We start from the raw sequence: 21,820 nt of genomic DNA, 5'->3' as shown, positions 1-21,820 counted from the left end.
GGGGCTGGCAGGGATCCCCCCATGGTCCCCTCCCTCCCCCACCCCATACTTACCAGCATGGAGTCCAAGTCCAGCTCCTTGCTGCAGCGAGTGGGGACTGCCCAAATTGCCAAAGCTCTCCGAATCTTTTCCAAATCGATTCAGAGAGCTTCAAATCAATTCAGAGCTTTTAACTGGTCCCCTGATTTGATTCGGATTCAGAGACTTGGCCAACAAATCGGGCCAAATCTCCTCCAAATTGAATCAGCACCCGAAGCTTTGCGCGACCCTAACAATTACCAATTAATGGGTCAGTTCACATTGATCCAACATGGAATTAAAAGTCATTCTGAGATATTAAGTGCCAACTGTCCAGTGGCTCAGTTTTCCCATACCAAATAATTCATGAATGTTTACCATTAAAGGCGTATCCACCCACCTACCAACCAACCTGGGGCAGGGTTGGGGAGGGACTGGGGAACTGAACTCAAGTAAGCTGGGGGGACCAATCTATAGTGTATGTGCTGCAAATGGCATATGACAGATCAGGGAGGGGACAAGCAGCACAGAGGCATATATGGTGGGAAGCAGAGCATCAGGTTAGCCAGGGGAAAGGGATTGGCGTGGCATTTGGGAAGGATGCAGGGCTAATTTGTGGCACTCCTGATAAAAGGCTGGCCCCCACTGAATTAAATGGCTTTCAGGGAGAGCCTTTTTCAAGCTGCAGCCTGAGGCAGAGACCTTGAGCAACCACTGGATTACCCAGTTACCTGGAAAGACAGAATCAGGGATTCAGGTAGCAACCTGTTCCCACTTCATGCAGCCAGTTGGTGTCTTCCCTTCCCACTAGGAAAATCCTACGGGAATTGGCCACTGTAAGGCATGCTAGGCTGGATACCTATTTCCACCACCTGGTGGCAGTTCAAGAGCATTGCAGTGACGAAAATGGTGAGCACTCTACTGAGAACCTCTGAACCATGACAATGAATCAGCTCCCAATTGGCAACATTCCTGAAATGGCTTAGGTGTTGTATGTGTCTGCACCCTAAATGTAACCAGTCCTTCAAATGGCTTGAATGCTAAAGGCTAAATGATGAAAAAGAGGTATGCCATGCCTTGAGGTACTTCAAACAGCCTCACCATAGCACATGCTAACCTGATTAGAGGACGTGACTGGAACATGGCAAAGTCCTATCCACATTCCAAATTGTATCTGCAGCATAGTCACGTCAGCAGACAACCTACATAATTAAATGTACTAGACTGTTTATATCAACAGTGTACCTGCACCCTGATCTATAAAAGAATAGTGATGGAAACAACATTGTGGCTTTGCACAACATCATGGTAGTATCTGAGTATTCTTTCCTCTGTCACAACATGTGTTAGACTAATAATAAGTAAATATCAATCCTAATGTCTTTCATCTCCCAAGAGCTGTATGAAATATAACTAATTCATACTTCATTTGTGGAACTGAGTCAACCACTTGTCTGCCATTTTCCTAAACACCTATGGAATTTAAAAATCTGAAAGTTTAAAAATTAGTCTTTGATCATACCACAATGTGGTGACATGCTTAACTCTATGCTCAGGAATAGCCCCCTTCCTGTCAATGAATCTAGTTGTACAAAAAGTTAAATGTGCTTAAGTAATTGCAGAATTTGTGTCTCAATGAAAATAATTCAATACTGTATTTAATATTATATAATCTTCAAAAAATGCAATTGTAATACTGGTCTGGTTTTGTTTTATTAGAAAATCTATTTCACTATTCCCAGTATTTTATATCAAAAACCTTTTAAGAAGTCTCTTACATCTACTATATTGCTATCACCTGTGGAGAAGAGATTATTTAATTTCCTACCCTTGTCTTCTCAAAAATCTCCCACAAAACCCCACTCAACCACAGCCCTGTTATGAAACAGGAATTCAAGGATGGTTTGGTGTACAATGCAACACCTTTTTCAGAAACATTCATCTTTCAAACTGGCTTGCAAGGTTAAAAGAAAATTGCCAACTTTTTTAGGATCAAATTCAATTATATTTCCATTCAACAAGATGTTTTAAAATAGTTCAGGAAGTGTTATCCATACAGTAAGAGAAAAATCATTACATTTCACTAAGGATATCAGGAAAAATACTGTAATTCTAATGTTTTTAAAACAGCTATATAATTTATTTGACAGTTACTTTAAACCTTTTCTTTGGTAAAATGAGTTTGACAATACAAGAAAATGGAAAAAATGGTTTCCTCAAAAGATATGTTTGGCATTTGTTCACATTTAATAGAGAACAAAAAGGCTATTTTTTCTTAATTTGCAAAATAATAAGTCCCCCATAGCTTTAAATGGATTTAAATAATATTGAAATTTTTAGTGAACAGTAAATGAATATTTTATTACTGGTTTCTTTCTGTAGGGTTGCTCAGAAGGAATGAGAAGGTAGCCTCTTATTTTCAACTAAGAACAAGTTCATATTAAAAACTAGGTGAGCTCGGGGTCAGCATCCCTTTAAAACTTCTATTTCTATGCAAATAGGAAGTAAGCTAGGAGATTATACTCCTTGCAATATGACAGTCATTTGAATGCGATGGTGGGAGAAGCAATAATGTAAATACACTTACCTAAGTTGCTATATGTTGCACTACAAGGGCTCAGGTCAGAAGAATCTGAAGCTTCCTCCCTTTCTTCCCCTCCTTGTGGGGCATGGGGAGGCGACACTGGTATGACTGAGGCACTACCTCCATTGTCCTGCTTCACAAACACAGCTCTTGGAATACGAGGGGACAAATCTTCCACTGTGGTCTTCTCTGGCACTTGACTGAAACAAACAAAACAATATTCATCTGGAGACCAAAGCTATGTGCCTTACCCTACCAACAAAACACAGTGACATGTTTAGTATAAAGCAATGAATTGGGAAATGGAAACAAAAATGCATCCCTTTTATCTCTTTACATTTTTCACAATTACTTTTCTAGCAAGATTTTTTCTTGCTTAGCAGGCATTTAATTTTGCAAAATAGCAGAGGGTTATAGGATGCTACTTAATCAAGTACAGTCAATACATGTAATGTGTTTTGGTACAATACTGTATCATGTGACATCTGTGGCATTCACTGGACAGCACCCAGGTTAAAGGCATTTTTATCAAAGACTTTGCTTCAATGGCAATTATACATTACCGTAACTGTAGCCTTAACTTCCTAGGGAATAATACATCTTTATAGCTATAGTTCCATATTTTGGCAACAATATAAGAATTATTACCCTTTGGAGAACAGACCAATAGTCCATTTAATCCGGTATCTTATCTCCTTACAGTCATCTATATAAAATAGTTTAAGAATTAAAACCCAGGCACTTATGCATCAAACCAATTAAGTCTCTGAGGACTAGTAGCAGTCCTTAAGCAAACTGTGAAGACTGATAGATTTAAACCAGGGTAAAACTGTGAAAATCACATATTTAGTCATTTAACAGGCCTGTATTTACTGCTTAAAGCTTAAAAATGCTTCAAACCATTTAGTAAAAAAATAAGTAATATGCCCAGGTTTACCAATCAACTGCTGCCTATTGCAGTTTTATCAGCAACTATCCATAATCATGGCATTTGTAACAGTGGCATTTTTATACTTCTCTCACATACCAACGCATGTGTGTGCATAGGCACGCACTCCCTCACATACACTCTCTCGAGCGCATACGCATGTTAGACCAAATCTTGAGTGTACATATTCTGCTCCTAGGATTCAAGCCGGATTCTGCAAGATGCTGAGAACATTCTACTCTCACTGATTTCAACAGAAGCTTAGGGTAGGCACTTTATCCAGGAGAGGCTCTCCACCTCCTAGGATCAAGCCCTATATTTGCACAACATTGAAACTTTTAAAATGAAAACCTCAAGCTCATCCCTGACTTTAGCTAAGAAGAACACATGAGTCTGTATTTTTTAAACACTGCTTGTGAAAACAGGCACGGCATCTGATTTTCCAAAAGAGCTTGTAATCTGTATTTACATATCACAAGGAAAAATTTTGTCTTTGGAGACCTGTCATAAATTGCAGAAATGTCTGCCTGTGCCTACCCACAAAACTGACAGGCCAGAAAGCAAAAAAATGAAGATTTTAAGCAATCTAAAATCCAGACTACAAAAGTCTAAACATGCCTGTATTTTGCAAAATGGAAGATTTCATGTACCGTATGCACATGCTGTTTCCATTTTCACACTAGTGGAATTTTGAATGCAGCCTTATACAAACAAAAGCCATCAAAACATGTTAGTAAAACAGACACAAAACGGCAAGTTTCAAAAAGCTGCAACTTTAAATCACTTAGTATCAGAATTGTTGATCAATCTTTTTGTTCACATGCATAGGAGGGGTGCGGACAGCATGTTACATACCACACTAAAGAATAACCTAAGGCATCTCAAATTAAAACACACATTAAATCAAAGAAGCAGAAAAGCTTTTAACACCTAAAGAAATAGTTTTAAAGACTTGAGGTTATCCTACATGCAAACATCTTATACATACCTGCACACACTTCTCCAATAATTTTTTCCCCCCCAAAGAAATTGTCTCTAATATCTTTGGTACTGATACTACCATGTAACAAGAATTCACATATCTCATAAAACAATTTTAGTATTGATCGGTGAGATACAGAACAGTGTCATTCCCAATCCTAGACACGTGCATGCACATATACTATATTTAAGTACAGAAGCATTTGGCCAAACAAAGTAAATCAACAGCTAGAGAGAAAGAAAAAAAAAAAGAGAGAAAAAAAAATGAACTCACCCACTATACTCACTCACACAATTCCCCATTAAAGGAAATTCTCTCAGGGCCTTCTTGAGTCTTTTAATCATGTCTTGAAACTCTGGTGAGCCATTGATTCCACAGTGTTCTGGTGTGCTACAAGTTGTGCAAGCTGTGAGCAACAAGGCTGAACTCTGCACAGAGTGATATCACCTACTGCACCTTGCTGTTTACCTTACAGGGTTGGGCTGGGGGAAATGGCAAAATACCTTAGGGAGCTCACTGTGACCGAAACTCTGGCCCAGCCTTCTTAACTCTCTCACTGCTGTAGCAGAGGAAATAGTTCACATTTTCATCTGGGACACTATTCTATCACGCCAAATGTATTCTTAGCCCCATTAATTAATTGAGAAGAAATCTGAACTGTAGTTATGACACCAAATGCATCATAAACCTCTAAAGAGCTCAAACTAACCTAACTTTAAAAGCACAGGAAATATTTTAACCTCCATTCAAAGCAAGATTAGTATTTAGAAGAAACAACTTCCTTTACAATCACAGCAATAAGATGTCATGTCTTGATATTTAGGAGGAAGCACCCTGCTTTTATAGCTGAAACTATAAAAGGCAAGGGGTTATGTGAGATAAAGGCAAGACACCTGAATACACTGACTCAGTGAGTTCCTGTATATTGGAAGGTCAGCTGTGACTCATCACGAGTGGAAAAGAAGTAGGAAGAGAGAAAAAGAAAACACTTCTTTACTGTTAAAACATCAGACCCAGAATGCATTAATATTCTTGCCTTATGTGAAAATGTAATTGCTTAAAAATTGTATTTGTTAGCTTTCTGGAAAAGTAGAACAGGTAAGAAAACTTATTTGCCATAGTGATAACTGTTCTCTAGATGACTGCCTCTCTGAATTGATAAATCTCATTATTAGCACTCCTCCGTGAACAAGCTGCTTTTTCTTTAAAACAGTGCCGGCTGTTTTTGGGTTCTGATGGTATAAACAGAGAATGCAAACCTATTTGCTTCCCAGTCCTTTTTAGGAATTACCCTACAGACAGCACAGGCAGGCAGTGCAGGCTTGCCATATAGACTACTATAGTCATATTAATGAACCACAGTTATTGTAGTAACAGGTCCTTTTTCCTCCTTTGAGAATTGCTTTCATTCTTTCACCACCTTAAGGGAGGCTAATGAGCGGTAATGACCCTCCTGGAGATGGGAATGAGAAAATGATGATCAGCCTGTTTCTGGAGTTTGGATCAGATCTAGAGGTGATGTTTTGGGAGTGTTGGAGAGTACAGAACTCTGTGCAGGTGTACTGCATATCAGTAATGAACAATATCAAAAAGAGGAAGTTCCTTTGACCTCTGCAAGTGCTCCGATATCCCATGGTGGCTGTCATCTGCAAGGTAATAATAATTGTGCATACCTAATCTGAGATGAGCTGGCCTGAGGGGGAGCAAGACTTGCTCTTTTACTGATGCATTGTAAAGCCAAAAGAATTTACAGATACCATGTGCTGGGACCCAGCTGAGACACTCTAGATACCTAAAAGTTGAAGCCATGAAACCAGAACTCCCTTAATAGGATTAAGGCTTGAGGAATACTTCTGGCAAGGTAATGGCCTGACTGACATGGAAACTGCAAATCACCTACAACAGGAATTGGAAGTCAGGATGTAGGACCACAGTATATTTGTTACTCACTGGCTATGTCTACAGTTGTTACTGCACAGTCATTTAATACTTGCAAACACAAGTACTAAATGACTCAGCAGTAACCAGAGTTACTGCGCAGTAGTGTTGCCAAATGGCTTTTACATGATGCTGACTGTGTAGTAGCTCATTACTACTGCTTCGTATGTGCGTGTGTTTAAACCCTTGAAAAGTTGTACTAAGTGCTTAATATCTAGTGGCAATGAGTTCTACAGGCTAATTATGCATTGCTTAAAGCATCAGTTTCAAATTTCCTCCCTCTTCCCCTCTTTTCAGAACTTTCCCCTCTTCCTTGTCTTGTAAGAAAACACAAACAGGAGTGAGGATTTACCTTCTCTGTATCTATAGGAGGTTAAGTCCCTTCTTAAAGTTTTCTTCTCTAAACCATTTCAGACTCTCCCATCTGTCTTCATGCAGAAGTGTCTCTGTATCTTTAATAATTTTTTGCTTACTCTCTGAACGTCTCATTGCTTTTAGAGCTTTTGGTCTTTGGTAGAATAGTATTGATTTAATACTCCCACCAACCCAAAAGACATGGTACAGGACTTTCAGTTCAGCTAGAGAACCTCTTCTTGAGTTCCTGAGGCTTTGATATCAGCTCTAAGTGGCTCTATGTAGGGACTTTAACCAATGTCTTGGTCCCTTCCTGTACAATTTTCCAAAAGAACTTTAGAATCCTACAGGAGTTGAGGGAAAGGAGTGATGAGATAAATGGTACCTGGCAGGGATGCTCAGTCCTGTCTCTGGATAGACAGCTGGCATGCTTTCTGATGGTGAAGTAACTAAGCTGGGCTTTGTCCCACTTGCAGAACAAATAATACAGGACTGAGTCTCTGAAGGCTTATTTATATTACTGACTGTATTCTGCCTGGTGAAGTCTACTAAGGTAATTTTTTTTACCTGCTGATAAAGAACACTTACACTGAATTGAAAGGAAGTATGCTAATCCTAGATCAAGACTATATTAGAGTTAGTGAAAGCAGACTTCCTTTTGGACCCCAAGGCACCTGAGCTTCAGATGATGTCTACAATAGCCTGGGCACTGAAAAATTGGGGTTTGGTTTTGTTTTTAAAGCAGAAGAGAATCCAGAACAAAAAAGAAAAGGGCAGAATGAGGATGTGATATGCTGAGAGAGTGGTTTGGGGTTACATACGCCACTAGGACCCTGAATCCGTGTGGTGGGGAAGTTTCCCTTTGGACCCCTAGGCACCTGAGGTTCAAATGATGCCTGTCATTTTATTTTCTGATTCCTTAGGGATGAACACTGCTGTTGACCCAAGAATCACTACTACCTTTTTTTTTTTTTTTTTTTTAAATGAAAAACATTATACTGGTGCTCTATTAAAAAAGCTCTTCACTCCAATACCTGGAAGGCTGATGAAATGGCTACTGAAAAAAAACAGTTGACAGAGGGGGCACAAAATGATATCTTAAGTGAGCAGTTAACAAAAGATTGCCATTCAAAGCAAGAGCCCCGTCTAGTTGTGAAGGAAGCATTAGACAAAGTCTCAGTGTCTGGATAATGTGATCAATTCTTTGGATGTTTCCTGTACGTTGGATAAATAAAGACATGTACATAACTGACATGTCTACGTTCTGTGGAAGAAGGTTGAAGGTCTATGGACTTCACTTAAGTAACAATGATCTTGGTCTAACTGATTCCTCTAAGTAGCAATCTGTTGGCTGAATGGGTCATAACAAAAGCAAAATTTAACTTTAGCCACAGTGTGCTCCACCTTCCATAAAACTGGTGTCAGCCATGATCTTCAATCATGCAGCCTCCTGTGTCAGAGACAGGAAGCATTACCACCCTGTTAAAATATTTCACACCAACATAAAAGAACTTAGAAATCCTGCAAAGGGGCAGCACAGGGGATCCAATTTTAGATATGAACCAGACAATAAGTGCTGAGATCTATGGTCTCTGCCAGTGATCTATGGTCTCTGACCAGTGCAAGCAGACTGTTGACTTATTTTTCACAGCACTCCACAGCCAGAGTTGCTGTGACTGCTATGATAGAGGGCTCTTGAGGATGAAGTGAGTGAGGAACGGTGGTGGGTGTTGTACATGTTCTGTAGGGTAAAGAATATCTGTTTTACATTCCATTTTTTCCTTATGCCCCCTTGTAACTAAGGGTGCACCGATAGAAATTTTTGGCACTGATACCTATAGCTGATTTTTAAGGAGGCATATTGGCCAATACTGATCCGAATTCCGATACACAACCTGGCAGCTAGCAGAGCAGTGTCTAGCTGATAAGTCTGTTGTGGTGGAAGAAGCGGGTGAAGGGACGGGATGGGTGGAGGGGGGCAGATCAAGGCCCCTGTGGTGAGGGAGGGAGTGAGGCGGAAGTAGGCACTGCCCAGCTGAGGCAAGGCATGGGATGGAGCCATGGCTTGTCCAGAGAAGGGCTGTGTGTCGCGTGGCGGGGTGGGCAGCTCCTGTTGCTGCGTGCACCCCAGGAGGGCATGGGGTGCATGTTCCCCCTGGAGCTGTGTGTGGCAGGGTGGGCTGCTGCTGCCATGGGCTGGGGCCAGGGTAGTGCCAGGCTCTTCCCAACGGGGGCTGGGCCGGGCTGTGCTCAGGGCGGGCAGCGGCAGCACTGGGTGGGGGGATATGGGGCAGGGGGGCTCCAGCCACACCAAAATTTGCTGTAGCCCCCCCAACCCCCTCTCCCAGCGCCACTGCCTGGACAGCCCCAAACACAGCCAAGCCGAGCCCAGCCCAGCCCCTGTGCAGCCCTCCTCAGCCCCGTGCAGGCCCAGGGACACATGCCCATGCCCTCCAGGGTGTGCGCAGTAGTGGGAGCCACCCCCCTCATTCCCCCTGGATGGGCTGCAGCTCCACCCCATGCCCCACCCTGCCCTGGCTAGGCAGCCCCTGCCCCAGCCCCACTCCCTTCCTCACTGTGGGGGCCTCGATATGCACCCCCTCCCCCCCATGCCCCTTCCCTTCCATCACAACAGACTTACCAGCTGGATGCAGCTCTCCACACTGCCAGGGTTTGCTCCTCACCACCTACATGCTGCACTGAGGCTGTGTGCATGCCCAGAGCTTTTATTAGCCAAATTATCAGCCACAGCAGGCAAAAAAAAAGCTGAGTTCCGATACAGTCAATTTTCTTTATATTGGTGCCGATCTGATATTGGACCGATGTATCGGTGCACCTCTACTTATAACCTCTTTTCTTTCTATCTTGGAGTCTGTGCAGATAAACCGCAAAACCCTGTCAGTGACTTCCTATAAAAAAAAAAAAAAAATCTCAGCTTTCCAGGAACAGCAGGATTAATAACTGGACCATCAAACCAAATATCTATGATCTACGAATGCAATTAAAACAATTACCAAGATTTTTAAAACAATAAAAGTCACACTTATAAAGGTTAGACCAAGCCTCTGCACCGAGTCCTAAAAAATTAAAAACACCTTTTGGTTTTCAGAGAAACCCTCAAAAATACTAATTCCATATCTGCTAGATTCTTTTTTTAAACACAGTGTAGATAACCTAATGCCAAGGAGACACAAAACTATCTATGGATAAAACACTTGAGGGACCTGTAAAACAGGCTTACTTATTCCTCAGTTCAAGCTGCATATCCTGCAAGCTCTGCTGTGAGTAAAGAACTGGCCTTTTCAGCAATATCATAGCCAGTGTTAAAGGCTTACAAAGTTATCAATCCTCCACCACCTCCATAATCCACTGCAGGGTAAAAAGTATTGTCAGTTCTTCCTGTTGGTACACCTTCAGGATCCCCAACGCACTGACATTGTTCTTAATACTATCCTATTTTCCAGGTTATCAATTTGGTCTCTCAGTGAGCCTCACAGATGTTGGGATTTTCAGTCAGAAAAGTGTCATGTTCACCAACTGTTATCTTCACATATTCAATTTTCCTGTAAGCCTTCTGCATTCTTTATCTGAAGATTTAAACTTTTTTTATTACATATATTTTGGTGTACATTAACATTAGCCTTTAACTAGCATTTGCTGAGCTAATACAAAATCTAATATTGTTTGGCAAGTCAGATGCATTTCCTATTGGTGTGCATGTCCACACTGGCAGACCTGGCTGACAACTACTGGAAAACTGAGAAATAAACTCCAAATCCTTCAATATGAATAGCTTATTTTCCAGCATTGTAGGGGTCTCTCCCTCTCTTCATCCTTCTGTTTAGTAGTGGTCAAAATACAGTAAAAATCAGTTATCTTATGGCATTAAATTACATGAAAGACAACAAAAATAAAAAACTGAAGGGAGCAAAAAAGAAGGATATCTACTGTATCCTGTTCTGGCTGCACAACTCTTTAAAACTTAAACTATTATTATTTAAAAAAAAAAAAAATCCATAACAGAGGAAGTCTAATTACCCATGGAAAATTTTGACCTAAGATTTTAGACTGTATCATTATGACTTGGAGGGGGAAAACGAGGGTGATGTGGGAGGAAGAAGAGAGAGACTAACTGTGATCAATAGTGACAGTACAAAGACACTTCAGGGTAAACAAGGTCAGAACATCATCCTTAGGGTGGCTCAACACAAGGCATCTTCAGCCTACACCTGAAGATGCATCATGAAGGTAGTGATACTTCTTAAAGTCATGTACGCGTACTTCTCTTTTATCATTTTATGGCCTTGTTTACAAGTATCAAGCACTTGCAACCCCTGCTGACATCAAATGGTCTGATGGATGTTTAGAACTTCTGAAAATCTGGCCGCATCTAGAATGGAAATCTTTTTCCTACCTGCCAGTTTTCTTTGAGATTTCTGACACAAGTCCAACAGCTTGGGTTACAACTCTTCCAACCCAGCAGATGTGGACAGTATACTACACTAAGGCAGTGGTGTCTGCCCTCACCTGTGGGCCCCTGGAGCTCCTGGCTGAGACTGAGCTCCGGCAGCTCCACACTGCCCCTCACATGCCAGATCTAGCATGTAGGGTCATAGCCTGTGGGGTTCCCCACAAATTTGTGGGGAGCCTCATGGACTGGATGACGTTGTGCCTGGGGTTGGATCTGGCCTGCAGGCCGAGTGTTGAGCACCCCTGAACTAAGGCAATGGACGCACCAATAACCTGTGGCAAGTCAAGCCATCCCCATTTAAAAAAAATTAACACATGACATAATTCCTAAAATTGTTTAAACCTGCCTCAACAATGGTAAATTTAAGCCTGGATAAATTAGGACTAAACCTGTTACTCAGCATGAGCCTGAAGTTTGATGCTGGCACAAAAATAGTGATCACAGTCTTGGGCTACATCAACAGGAGTACTAAACACAAGATACAGGAGGTTATGGTACTACTTTACTTGGTACTGACTAGGCCTCATCTAAAGTACCATATGCAGTTCTGGGCTCCACATTTTCAAAAAGATGTGAGGAAGGTAGAGAGGGTCCTAAGGCAGGTGACAAAAATGATAAATGGCTTAGAGGGTAAGCCACACAAGGAGAAGTTGAGACACAGGTATGTTCAGGTTGCAGAAAAGGCATTTAAGAGGGGATATGACAGCAGTCTTCAAATACTTGAAGAGCTGCCATACATATATACTTTCTCCCTCTTTTTTATCATTTTGTATAAAATTTGTATAAAATTTTGTAAAAATTAATAATGACTCATTTGGCAAAATTAAGTTTTATTTTAAAATAGTTACAAACTGAAAATTGGTGGGGCAGCTCCTCAGATGGGGGAAGATACATATAGCACCACTAAAGTCAATGCAGAGAGGAGGTGGCCCAGTGTACTTATCCTAAGTAAGGTCTTAGAAAGTGGTGAGACGATAAGCCAGTGATTCTCCACCAGAATGCTCTGACACCCTGATGTGCCTTGAGCTCCTTTCAATGGTGACATGGGGTGCCATACAACATTAACACTATTAGGTATGGAAACATGATTCACAAGATAGTCCCAGAGATTTCAAATAGAAAAACCATAGCTATCGATTTCTGAGTTCTTTGCAACAGCAAAACTGCTCTACTGTTTTTATGCAGTCAAAAAGAGTGAAAACTAAGAGTTGGCATTTTCCAAGGGATACCTCAAATCTATCCAGGGGTGCTTTGAATCTAAAAAGTTTGAGAACCAGTGGTATAAACAAAATAACCCCATTATTATTTTATGTATACTTTTTGGTATGTTGTATCATTTTATATTATGGTATAAAGTGTTAACTGCACATTAACTGGTCCTGTTATGTGATAAAGTTAATCATCTCACCCTCCAATTAATGATAGTTTAATAGGTAGAAGGTAATTTGCTTCTTACTTCTCTTCTGCAGTTTCAGTCATCCTATAACATAAATACTATCTTAAACTGAAAAATCAAGGACTGTTTTCCTGAATCTGTGCAACACATCCACCCTAATACACTAATGAACATGAAGCATAACTCATAATAATAGGTGCTGTTCATATTAGAAAGGTGCAAATCAAAGATACTAACCAATACAATGTAAAGACTGTAAAAATACTATATGTGCACATGAAAAAATTTCTACAAAACTCCTAGATTGGTTCTGCAAAATGTATAGTACACTTGTCTTTTTCATTCATGTATTCATTAGTATTAAAAGTGGCTTACCTGGGAATTTTTTTAGGAATCTGAGGTGGTGAAGAATGACTCCTTATCTTTTGTTCAGGATCCTCTGGAGACTCCTCTTCCATTTCTGCTTTGCCTTTTTCTAATCCCTCTCCAATGGGAGACTCCACTCCAGCTTTGTTCTTGTGGTCAAAGGTTGGTTCAGTATGTGCTGGTTCACATCTGTACATGAAAACAATGGATGGCTTCTCACTGGAATCTGTTTTTGTCTCACTAAACCAATGGTGACGTTGAACTGGAGGAGGTGGGAGCATATGAATGACAGTGCCATCAAGACCCACCAGTTTCCCCTTTTCTCTTTCTTTCTCTTTTTCATCTTCGTCATCGGTCTTTCTGCGACGGAAGAAGCTTTTAAATGATATCCAGCGCTTCGGTTTTGCATCAGCAACTCGTCGCCCTTCTGAATGGAGTACTGACTCAGCCTCTGTTGATCTAGTGGGACTGGTTGGTTTGTTCCAGTTGCTAAAATGTCTTTGCAACAGATTACTTGCATGATAGGGTGAAGATGTGGAACGTGGAGGAGGGAATGGAGGTGCCTGCTCAGTTTTGGGAGTTGTGGTGCTATGGATGCTGGTTGCTGTCTTTGAGGAAGGAATTGGCTTTGAAAGTGTATCCTTTTGCATTTTAGTGGTAGTGCTTTCTGTGGACTTGGATGCCTCAGTCTCACTGCTGGGCTGGGCTGTAAAGAGGGATTTGGGTCGTACCAGAGTGCTTTTAGTGGTATCTGCATCAGGCGGTAGGGAATATAATTCCTCTGCACTACACGATTTGGGTCCAGATTGCGGTGTTCCTGGAGGAGACTGTGGAGGCTGGATAGAAGCCACAATCTGTGAAAGAACTGTGCTGGCATTCTCTCTGTTGCTGTTTCCAATGGAAGCTTCTTGTGCCCCTTCTACTCTGGCTGCAGAGTCTGGTGCTGAGTTCTGGTTTCTGGTCGGGGAACTGTGGCCGGAACTCTGACTTCTTTGCGGTGATGTCTGACCTTTGCTGTGACAGCTATTGAACTCTTGGACTTTCTGGGCCACAGAACCCAGTTTGTGCTCTGTGCTACTGGAAACTCCTTTCGCTTGAGTAAATTCAGTGGGTTTGTTGGCTACATCCTCAGACACTTTGCTTTCTGTTTCTATTTCTTCATATGTATGGCTTATCACACTTGAAGTTTTATCTTTGATGGACAGCTCACCACTAGTCCCCAGAAAACTTTTATAGATGGCTAAGTTATCATATGCATTTGGATTAATTACAATGGGTACTTTGATTGCATTCTTGGAACTCCTTGCATAAGTAGGCTCATCATGAATGATAATTGGGAAAGGTGGCATACCAGCATTGTTGTAACTATTGAATTTTATCTCAGACAAATTGGGTGACTTAACTGGGATAGTTTTTGAAGAAATATTTGTGGCTGTAGGTGATGTAGGAGCAGATTTGTGGCTGGTCTTTCTAGGAGGGATAGAAGGTCCTGAACTGTTAGCTGCTAATTCCACTTTGGCTATCTTCTGTCGTGGGCTTGTACTAGAAGTCCATACTTCCTGGTATCTGATTGCACTTGATTTTTTTAGATTGGCATTTACTTTCCCAGACGATGCAGGTGTAACAGGTGCATGTGGAGCTCCTGGTGAATTTGAATTAGGGGGTGTACTTTTGGTTTCTGAGCTTTCAGTCTGACCTTCCTTACACTCAGTAGTCATGGCTGCTGACACATCGACTACAGTATAAGGCTTACACACAGGTTGTTCCATATTGACCACTCTGTAAGGTTTAGCTTGTTCTTCTATAGGAACTAAGTTTATAGTAACTGCTTGACCAGTAACATCTGGAGAACTTTTGCTTTCTTGCTTATCACTTTGCACAGCAACCTTGCCATCTTTCTCTTCCAGTCTGAGTGCAAGGACTGCCTTGTGTGTCTCTACAACTTCTGTAGTGTTTCTGGCAACTTTTGACATATCCTTTCCTTGCTGATTATCACAAAGCATCTCATATTCTGGTTCAATCAACTTGATGTCCTGAGGGGTACTGGGAGATAACCCTCCATTGCAGAGTTTTTGTGATGAACTGCTGGTTGTTCCAGAGTGAGACTCTTCAGTCAAAGAGGAATCAGGAGATGTGGAATCAGAAGATGCCATGCTCTGCATGCTTTCCTGTCCATAAAGGATCACAGCCCCTTCTCCATAACCATTTAAAATTTCATCATAGCTATCATCATAGTCCACAGCACAGATCCGCTGGAGAGACTTATTCCTTAGAGGCACAGTGTTCCATTTTTTGTCAGCACAAAAGTGGACAGGAGACAGGGTGTTCGCTCTAAAGTTAGCAAAGCGAGGTTGGCCCCTCATGCGAATTTCCATTGCTAACAGTTCTTCATCACTTTCATCCCAGCTCTCATGCTCTTCTTGCATGCTGCCAAAAAATGTATCATCTTCACTCTCATCACCACTGGAGAACTCTGGATAACAGAAACGCCCACCTTCGTTACTTATTACTTCAGTGCTGCCACTCAGAATAACATGTTTACTATGTGCATCCTTCACTCCAGCCATCATGCAACTTGGAGGAATCTTTCTTTCTAATGATCTTTTATAGCAATTATTTATTCTTCCCAAGAAGGTTTCCCTTGAGTTCATTTCATTTCCTGTTTGCTGAGGTGTGGTATCCAAACCTGCAATCTCCTTCAGCACTTCTGTCAGTCCGTTATTATTGTTATTTGGTATCTTACCTACACTATCATTGTTGCCATGAGGCCTATGAACATGACTATAACCTTCAATTTCATCTTCGTTATTATTGTTCAGTGGTTTATTGTTCAAAACTGCTTTGTTTCGGTTCCATCCTGCAACTACAGGCTTATTCTCACAATGATCTGGTGTGCTGATTTCAGCACATACACTCTGCCCATCTACCACCATCATGGTGGGTTTCACAGCTATAGTGGGTTTTTTTGCAACAGGAGGTCGGAAATTTCCTGTATTTCTACCACGCTGATTGTTACTTTGGTTTGCATTGGTTTTCAGATTACTATGGGAGAGGGGAGCCTTTTCAGTTGCAGGGGGTAGTTGGTGCAAGCTTTTAGGCTTGAAACAATTTTTACATTCACCAGGTTTCCAAACGTGTTCAGTGAAGGTGTTGCAAGCAGACATTTTCACAGAACTTGGCAACTGATGTTCCACTGTTCAGTGCATGGTAAGAACTTCATCCATTTGTTTCCACTTTGTTCACTTATCCTGGCAACTCTTTAAAGTGGTGATCATTCTAAAAACGAGAGAGAATGAAGGATAAGAATGGGAAAAACCAACACCAGTCAATGACATTTGGTGAATGACTCTTTACTCATATTCTCATTTTCTCCTTTTGCCACACTCTTAGCAATGACATAAAAGAACCACGTTATCTCTTGTTGACAGCTTATCTCATCTTACTCGCTTCTAAAACCAAACATCTGAAATGCAAAACAGGTCATATATAGAGCACGCATCCTGTGTATAAAGATTAAAGACAAAGAGCTGGTTTTATGCTTGGCAACTATGCCTGTGTAAATTTAGCAATGCTAACACACTGAAAAAAGTGACAGTGACCGAAAATATATAATTAACCCCTCTGCTAGTTCAGGGCCATGGACTTTTTATTTTGCCCCCAAAAAGATAAATTTAAAATTAAAAAGTGCATCTTCAGAGAAACAACCTCCAAATACAAGACAAGAATGATTAAAGAATATGTTCTGTTTTCTCAGATGGTGTTTAAATAATTTGTTTTAGGTTCAAAGGTGAAAAGGTTATTGCTTTTGTGGGAAAGCTTGCCCAAGTAATTCAATTTAGTTTAGTTACCTGACCAAAATATCTTCCGTCTCTTTAATCATTATTTCATTAAGATCAGATTATTACTGGGCAAGAGCTCTATCCAAGGGATGACTGGCAACTCCAAAAAGAGAACAAGATAAAGGCTAATGGGACAGTATCTTCAGAAAATCTTACCCTGTGCAGTTTTATCACGGTGTTTCATAGTATGATTTAGGTCAGAAGGGACCTAAATAGATCATCTAATCTGACCTGACCCCCACCCCCACCCCACCACTGGCCTGAGCACATGCTGGGATCACACGACCCCAGACAGGTGTTTGTCCAACCTCTTTTTGAATTTACCCAAGGTAGGAGTGAGGACCACTTCCCTAGGAAGTTGGTTCCAGATCCTAGCCACCCTAGCAGTGAAACAGTGCCTCCTAATCTTTAACTTGAACCTATTCTCCAGCAGCTTCTGGCCACTGTTCCTCGTCAACCCAGGTGCTGCTGGGGGGAATAGGGCCCTTCCTATTTGCTGCTGATCTCCCCTAACAAATTTGTAGGCAGTCACCAAATCCCCCCTCAGCCTCTGCTTGCTGAGGCTGAACAGGTTCAGGTCCCTCAGCCTCTCCTCATACGGCCTGCCCTGTTGCCCTCCAACCAAGCGGGTGGCCCTCTGAACCCTGTCAAGGCAGGCCACATCCTTCTTAAAGTGAGGTGCCCAGAACTGGATGCAGTACTCCAATTGAGGCTAGATCAATGTCACGTAGAGGGGGAGCATCACCTCTCTGGACCGGCTTGAGATGCATCTTTGGATGCACAACAAGGTGCGGTTGGCTTTGCTGGCTGTGGTCTGGTATTGGCGGCACATGTTCATCTTGGAGTCTATAATGACTCCAAGATCCCTTTCCACCTCTGTGCTCACAAGGGGGGAGCTCCCCAGCCTGTATGTATGCTGTGGATTCCTTCTCCCAAGGTGCAGCATCCTGCATTTATCTACATTGAACCCCATCCTATTACCATCTGCCCACTTCTGTAGTCTGTCTAAATCTAATTGCAGCCTCTCTCTCCCTTTGAGAGTGCCTACCTCTCCCCACATCTTGGTGTCATTGGCAAACTTGGACAATGTGTTTTCCACCCCCTCGTCCAAGTCGCTGATGAAAATGTTGAACAGTGTAGGCCCCAGGACCCATTATTCAGATCCCGCCAGGTCGAGTACAACCCGTCCACTACCACTCTCTGGGTGCACCCCATCAGCCAATTTCTGACCCATCCAACTGTGTAGGCATCAATGCCACAGTCACTCAATTTATTAATGAGAATGGGGTGAGAGACGGTGTCAAAGGCCTTCTTAAAGTCCAGAAAGACTTTACGTCCACGGTGACACCATCATCCAGGGATTTAGTTATCTGGTCATAAAAGGCCATCAGGTTGGTCTGGCAGGACCTGCCTTTGATGAACCCATGTTGATTTCCCCCCTGCTGGCCCCTCACAGATGTGATCGTTGATAATTTTTCAAGGATTTTCCCCAAGACTGATGTGAGGCTTATGGGCCTACAGTTTCCTGGGTCCTCCTCTCTCCCTTTCTTATAAATGGGGACATTAGCTAGTTTCCAGTCTCCAGGCATCTAGCCTGTGGACCACAATCGCTCATACAGCCGGGCCAAGGGCACAGCAATGACCCCCGCTAGCTCACTCAACACCTGTGGGTGGAGGGCATCAGGGCCTGCAGATTTAAAAACATCCAGCCTTTCCAGAAGATCCCTAACTACTTCTGCGCAGACCCGAGACCTGGCAGTGCTATCCCCAAGATTGCCCCTACCAGCAGTGGGAGAGCTGTCTTGGTTCCTGTCCAGGAAAAGAGACAAAGAACTTGTTAAAAATTTCGGCTTTCTCGTCTGGCATAGCCACAAGATTAACATTTGAGTCTACCAGGGGCCCTACATGTGTTACATTTTGTAAGGTTAAAACAGAGACAATAAACTGAACTTAAATCATGTGTCAATGGCAAGAAAATTTCTTTTGGTCACTGGTATCTTTCACCTGCGTTTCTCCAATACAAGTAGATGGTTCCCTCAGCTAACTGGAAAACTATTTGAACATGAGCTTGATCACTTCCTGAAACTAATCAGCCCTAAGAAAAAGAAAAAAAGAAACACAAATGATCTACATACTATGATTTTTGAAACACGCAGGGCTTAAGTCTTTCAAGAACCAATGCCCCACTAATTTAAATAATCTAAAATAATTCCTCCCTGATGAAACTTCAAGGAATCTGGTCCAAAGGGTTTATGATTTTTCATGTAAATACAAAAGAATCAAAAAGCAATATCTTCTGCTGTGTTACTGTTTGAATAAACTATATACATTTTTGATCACATAAATAAACATAAAATGTAAAGTGAGTTAATTAACTTATCCAGTCAAAAGTATAGTAAATGTATGTGACTCAGTGGTTGGCATTGTATCAACAAAAAATGTTATATTAGAAGTAATCAAAAACATGCTTTTATTACAGTGTTGTATACAATAGAAGGCATTAATAAAATTTGACACTTGCATTTATCTGTCAGTCACGATGACTGCAGTACTATGTTTTGGCTCAGTGCCTTTCTATTTCAATTATGATATAAGAAAGCCATATTAAGATACCAACTCTGTTCAAACACCAGATGGGGCTGAAGTCTAACTGTGCAAGTTTCCTCTCGCGTAGTACCAGACCTCTCATATTTCATTCATTGACTAAATATGTTTAGAGACAAAGCTTTTTGCTGTGAAGACAGTGCCAAAAGCTCTCTCTATGACTGAAGTGATACAAGTGTTGTTAGATACAGATCTTTTCAAATGTTAATACTATGGTTTTTATAGCACTGAGTAAAATTACTTTTCTTTCTTATTGCTTTATTGAACTTTTTTAAGCTTTGCTAGTTCAACACTCCACCACCCCATGTACTCTTATTACAAAAGGTACTATGAGAAATAAGTCTCTAGAAATATATGAGAGAGAACAAGCAGACTGAAATCTCTCATTCTTATCTCCTTACTTTCATGAAGCCTTATAAATAAGCAAATAAAGCTATGCTGTCCTGATTCCAAATTAAATGTTTTCTTAGAAAATACACCTCCCTATTCCATAAAATATCTGAGCAAACAATTCAAACAAAAGGGGAAGTGCAAATGTGTTTTTAAAGTTTGGCTACCTGGTACCGTACCACTGGTACCAGGGTACCGGAAAGAACACCCTGCGTTTGAAATCCCATCACAAAATTGACAATTTTATGGTTACACATTTTCTGCTAATTAGGTTTTGGTAAAAAATGGCAGAAAAGTGGCGTATTTCACATCTTCAGCTCATGACAAGGCTTTAATATTATTTTACTGGCTTTATTTACTCCCTCTTGGTCAGGGATACCAAGACTGATCAACAGTTTTCCTACTCAAAATCAGAGCTAGACTGAACATGCTGAAAAATGAATCTGAATATCATAATAAGAAATGTAAAAGCAGGTTATTTTTTGGAATAAAAAAAACTTCACTCGAATGAGCATATAATATGATGCATGGTCACTGCTGTACATAATACTACATATCCCAAAGGCACCACTCTAAAAATGTAGCTTTAAAAAGAAAGTATGCACACAAAAATGTGTGTGAGAGTACGTGCATGGGTGCACATAAATGCATAGAGAACAGACTAGACATATATATGTACTTTACATTTTTAGAACATTACCACTTAATGTAAGTGGTTTTAAACATAACCATGTGATATCATATGATTTTCTGACATAGCCTGTGAAGTGGGTAAAAGTCATTCATTTAATAGCTCATAAACTACAGATTAGTTTCCAACTGGTTTAGACAGTCACAGGGTGCTAGATTTGTGACCATTCCCTGTAACGTCTTCTGAAATCACCTCCAGCTGTGAGACGGGAACTCTGAACCTTCCAACTATGGGAAATTTGTACCGGAAAAAAATGGAATTCAAACATCTGTAATTTTCCTATTTGAATACCAAAGGCAATTTAGCTACATTATAGACTGAATTCATAGCAAACCTGATGTTCTGTAATAACGCATACCTAAGAACATGTTTTCCTTATATTCTGAATGGCGTTCTGAATGTTATTACCAGCAATTACTGTTGCTTAAAAGGGGGGCAGCAGACTCCACTGAAAATAATGAATATAAATAAAAAGTACATCGGGTTGAGAAAGGAATGGTTTTAAATTTCATTTGGTTCAGATACTTGTTCAAAAGACAAGGTGCTCGTGAAGTAAACTAGACAGGCACATATATGCTTGGATATTCTCTTATCACTCTCCAGATATTTCAAATACCTACTCTGGCCCTTCCTCCATAGTCTGCACCTTTCCAGTCAAAGACAACGTAACAGCTGAAGCAGAATGAAAAAAAAAAAAGATGCTGATATAATTTTTTAAACCCCTAATATTTCAAAGCACTTTACAGAAATTAGTAAGTATTACCGATATAGTTTATATAAGGTGGGCTTAAATGACTTAAGGTGCATTTAGTAGGTCAAATGCAGAAACCAGAACATAAATCCAGATCTTGCCTCGTTATTTGGTGCTCCAGTTACCGAAGAAATGAGTTGGTAAAAGCATTATTAGCCAAATAACATCCTGATGTCATTGGTATAAACTAAGGACTTCAACATCTATGCAACTGTTCATGTGAGGGCTGAACAACATACATTTCTGTGAGCTTGAAAACAAAACTTTGAATTGAATTTTTCAAAGGAGCCCAGTGAGAGAAGATGACAGATTCAAGGGTCTTAGGGCTGAAGAGATAATCTTGAGACACTTTGATATCAGGTCCTTCAATCCTAAACAGAAATGCAGAGGGTATTCTTGTGGCTCTTGTTTATTGACCTCTTCCATATTGTGTGCATAGCAGCACCAATACATGCATTTCAGACGTTGTCCCTCTTTCTTCCATACATTTTGGGCATTTTTCCTTTGT

General features: G+C 41.0%; 1 protein-coding gene across 2 annotated transcripts in view; it reads right to left on the bottom strand.

Annotated features, from left to right (window-relative positions):
- The window catches only part of PEAK1 (pseudopodium enriched atypical kinase 1), a 99,900-nt gene that overhangs the window by 36,104 nt on the left and 41,976 nt on the right, over positions 1 to 21,820 (bottom strand). The window contains exons 2-4 of one of the 2 annotated variants that reach the window (XM_019533352.1): positions 13,047 to 16,313; positions 4,786 to 4,902; positions 2,606 to 2,802 (exon numbers count right to left, since the gene is read on the bottom strand). In XM_019533352.1, coding sequence (XP_019388897.1) covers positions 2,606 to 2,802; positions 4,786 to 4,902; positions 13,047 to 16,201 — 3,469 coding nt within the window. In that variant the 5' untranslated portion in view covers positions 16,202 to 16,313. The remainder of the gene's footprint in view (positions 1 to 2,605; positions 2,803 to 4,785; positions 4,903 to 13,046; positions 16,314 to 21,820) is intronic. The other variant, XM_019533353.1, reaches the window with a different exon arrangement.

Source organism: Crocodylus porosus, unplaced genomic scaffold (assembly GCF_001723895.1).
Source record: "Crocodylus porosus isolate Cpor-Errol unplaced genomic scaffold, CroPor_comp1, whole genome shotgun sequence".
Lineage (NCBI taxonomy): Eukaryota > Metazoa > Chordata > Crocodylia > Crocodylidae > Crocodylus > Crocodylus porosus.
The sequence above is the reverse complement of the archived record's forward strand: the minus strand, read 5'-3'. Positions and strand labels throughout refer to the sequence as shown.